Source organism: Wasmannia auropunctata, unplaced genomic scaffold, assembly GCF_000956235.1.
Source record: "Wasmannia auropunctata unplaced genomic scaffold, wasmannia.A_1.0 LD334739.1, whole genome shotgun sequence".
In the NCBI taxonomy this organism is placed as follows: Eukaryota; Metazoa; Arthropoda; class Insecta; order Hymenoptera; family Formicidae; genus Wasmannia; species Wasmannia auropunctata.
The window spans coordinates 407-2,054 of NW_012028151.1; the positions used below are offsets into that span (position 1 = coordinate 407).

A 1,648-nucleotide genomic window follows, 5' to 3' on the forward strand; every position below is an offset into this window, starting at 1 on the left:
ACGTGTGCTCTTCCGATCTCCCCTTCCGCTCCGCTGCGGAAAACCTCTATAAATCGAAATAAAACGTACCTTAACTCGAATTATTTGGTAGGCATTTAGATATACATATATTTTACCTCTGTAACTCGAATTTAAAGTAGCCAGACCTTTACAAGTTGAAGTTCATCTCTATAAAGTTGAACTTCCATTGTCGCTACCTCTATAATTCGGAAGTTGTAGCTATGTATAACCGTGAGTAATAACCTGATATTTTGTTTTATGGTTACATTTATCATATATATGCAATATAATTCACTGTTGAATATTGATTTTTTTCCTTTAAAAGCCCATTATAATGGGAATTAATTTTTAAATTACAAACTCTCGTACAAAGCCTCCGACTTCATATGTTAACTCTCTTTTACTCGAATTTCGATAAGTTGAAAACTCTATAATTCGAACAGTTTTTCTGCTCCCTTGAGATTCGAGTTATCGAAGTTCGACTGTAATTGTAATCAATTAATTATTATACTAACCACCGTGCTTCTGCTGTGCCGGTGTCGAAGGGGCACTTTGCGGCGGAGGAGCCGGCACGCTGAAGCTCTTAAGAGGATGCCCTTGCAACCGCTTGCTAGCGTTGCTCTCCACGGCGCTGCTCATCGGTTGAGTGCTGTTGCCGTAATGACCAGGGGCGTATTGGGCGTTTCCACTGTACGACTGCCCGCTCGTATATGACAACTAAAAGAAATAACAAGAGTAAAGTGCAATGTTTCTCGCTACGCGCCAAACTAGCAAATAAATTTATGTCGCGCATATTTGATATCCTTACTTGACTCTGTAACGGCTCGTATGTCGAGCTAGGTATGTTACAAGAATCCGGGCTGGATTCTGGAGTTGGTTCCAACGTGACGTGCGCGCGATTCAAGCTGTATTGCGCGACCGTTCGCGGATAGTTCTGTCTCACCGACGATGTGTCGCTGCACGAGGTGTGGATGGTCGGCTGCGACATGCTGCTATTCACGATCGGCGTAGCCGTGGCTATAGCTGCAACAAATCAGAAACTTTGATATCTACATAAACAGTGATTGCTATAGAGATTATACGTCTCACTGCTTATACGTTTGCTTGTTGTAAGATATAATGTATGCAGGGATGAGTAGTAACTAGTTAAGAAGTTAAAAGTTAAATAATAATGTTAATATTTAACTTTTATTAAATAGTTAAATATTTAATAAATTTTAATTTAGTTAATTTTAAACGAGTTAACTATTAATTTCACCTAGTTATTTTTAAATATATATAAACTTTAACTTAACTTTTTTCTAAGTTAAAAATTTACATATTTAAAAGAAAAAAACATTTTCATATAAAAAAAATATTTCGTTGTTATTTCAGATAAATTTAATTTACAAATAAAATCTTAAATTGATTTGATTTATATTGTAATTTTTTTATTTATTAGAGTAATTTTATTTTAAAAAATGACATTTTAATTTAATATAAATGTTTTTCAATATTAACTTTTAATTTAACTTTAGTTAATTTAATCTTAACGTGAGTTTTAACTGAATTAGTTTTTCGTTCATACAATATTAATTTTGTAAGTCATTAACTTTAACTTAATTTAGTAAAAAAAATATTAACTTATATACCTATATATATATATATA

General features: G+C 33.1%; 1 protein-coding gene across 1 annotated transcript in view; it reads right to left on the reverse strand.

The window, feature by feature from the left end:
- Nucleotides 1-515: 515 nt before the first annotated feature.
- LOC105458031 (neogenin-like) overlaps nt 516-1,648 on the reverse strand; it is a gene marked incomplete at its 3' end in the record, with an annotated part of 38,380 nt that continues 37,247 nt past the window's right edge. The window contains exons 14-15 of the mRNA XM_011703050.1: nt 809-1,023; nt 516-717 (exon numbers count right to left, since the gene is read on the reverse strand). Coding sequence (XP_011701352.1) covers nt 516-717; nt 809-1,023 — 417 coding nt within the window. The remainder of the gene's footprint in view (nt 718-808; nt 1,024-1,648) is intronic.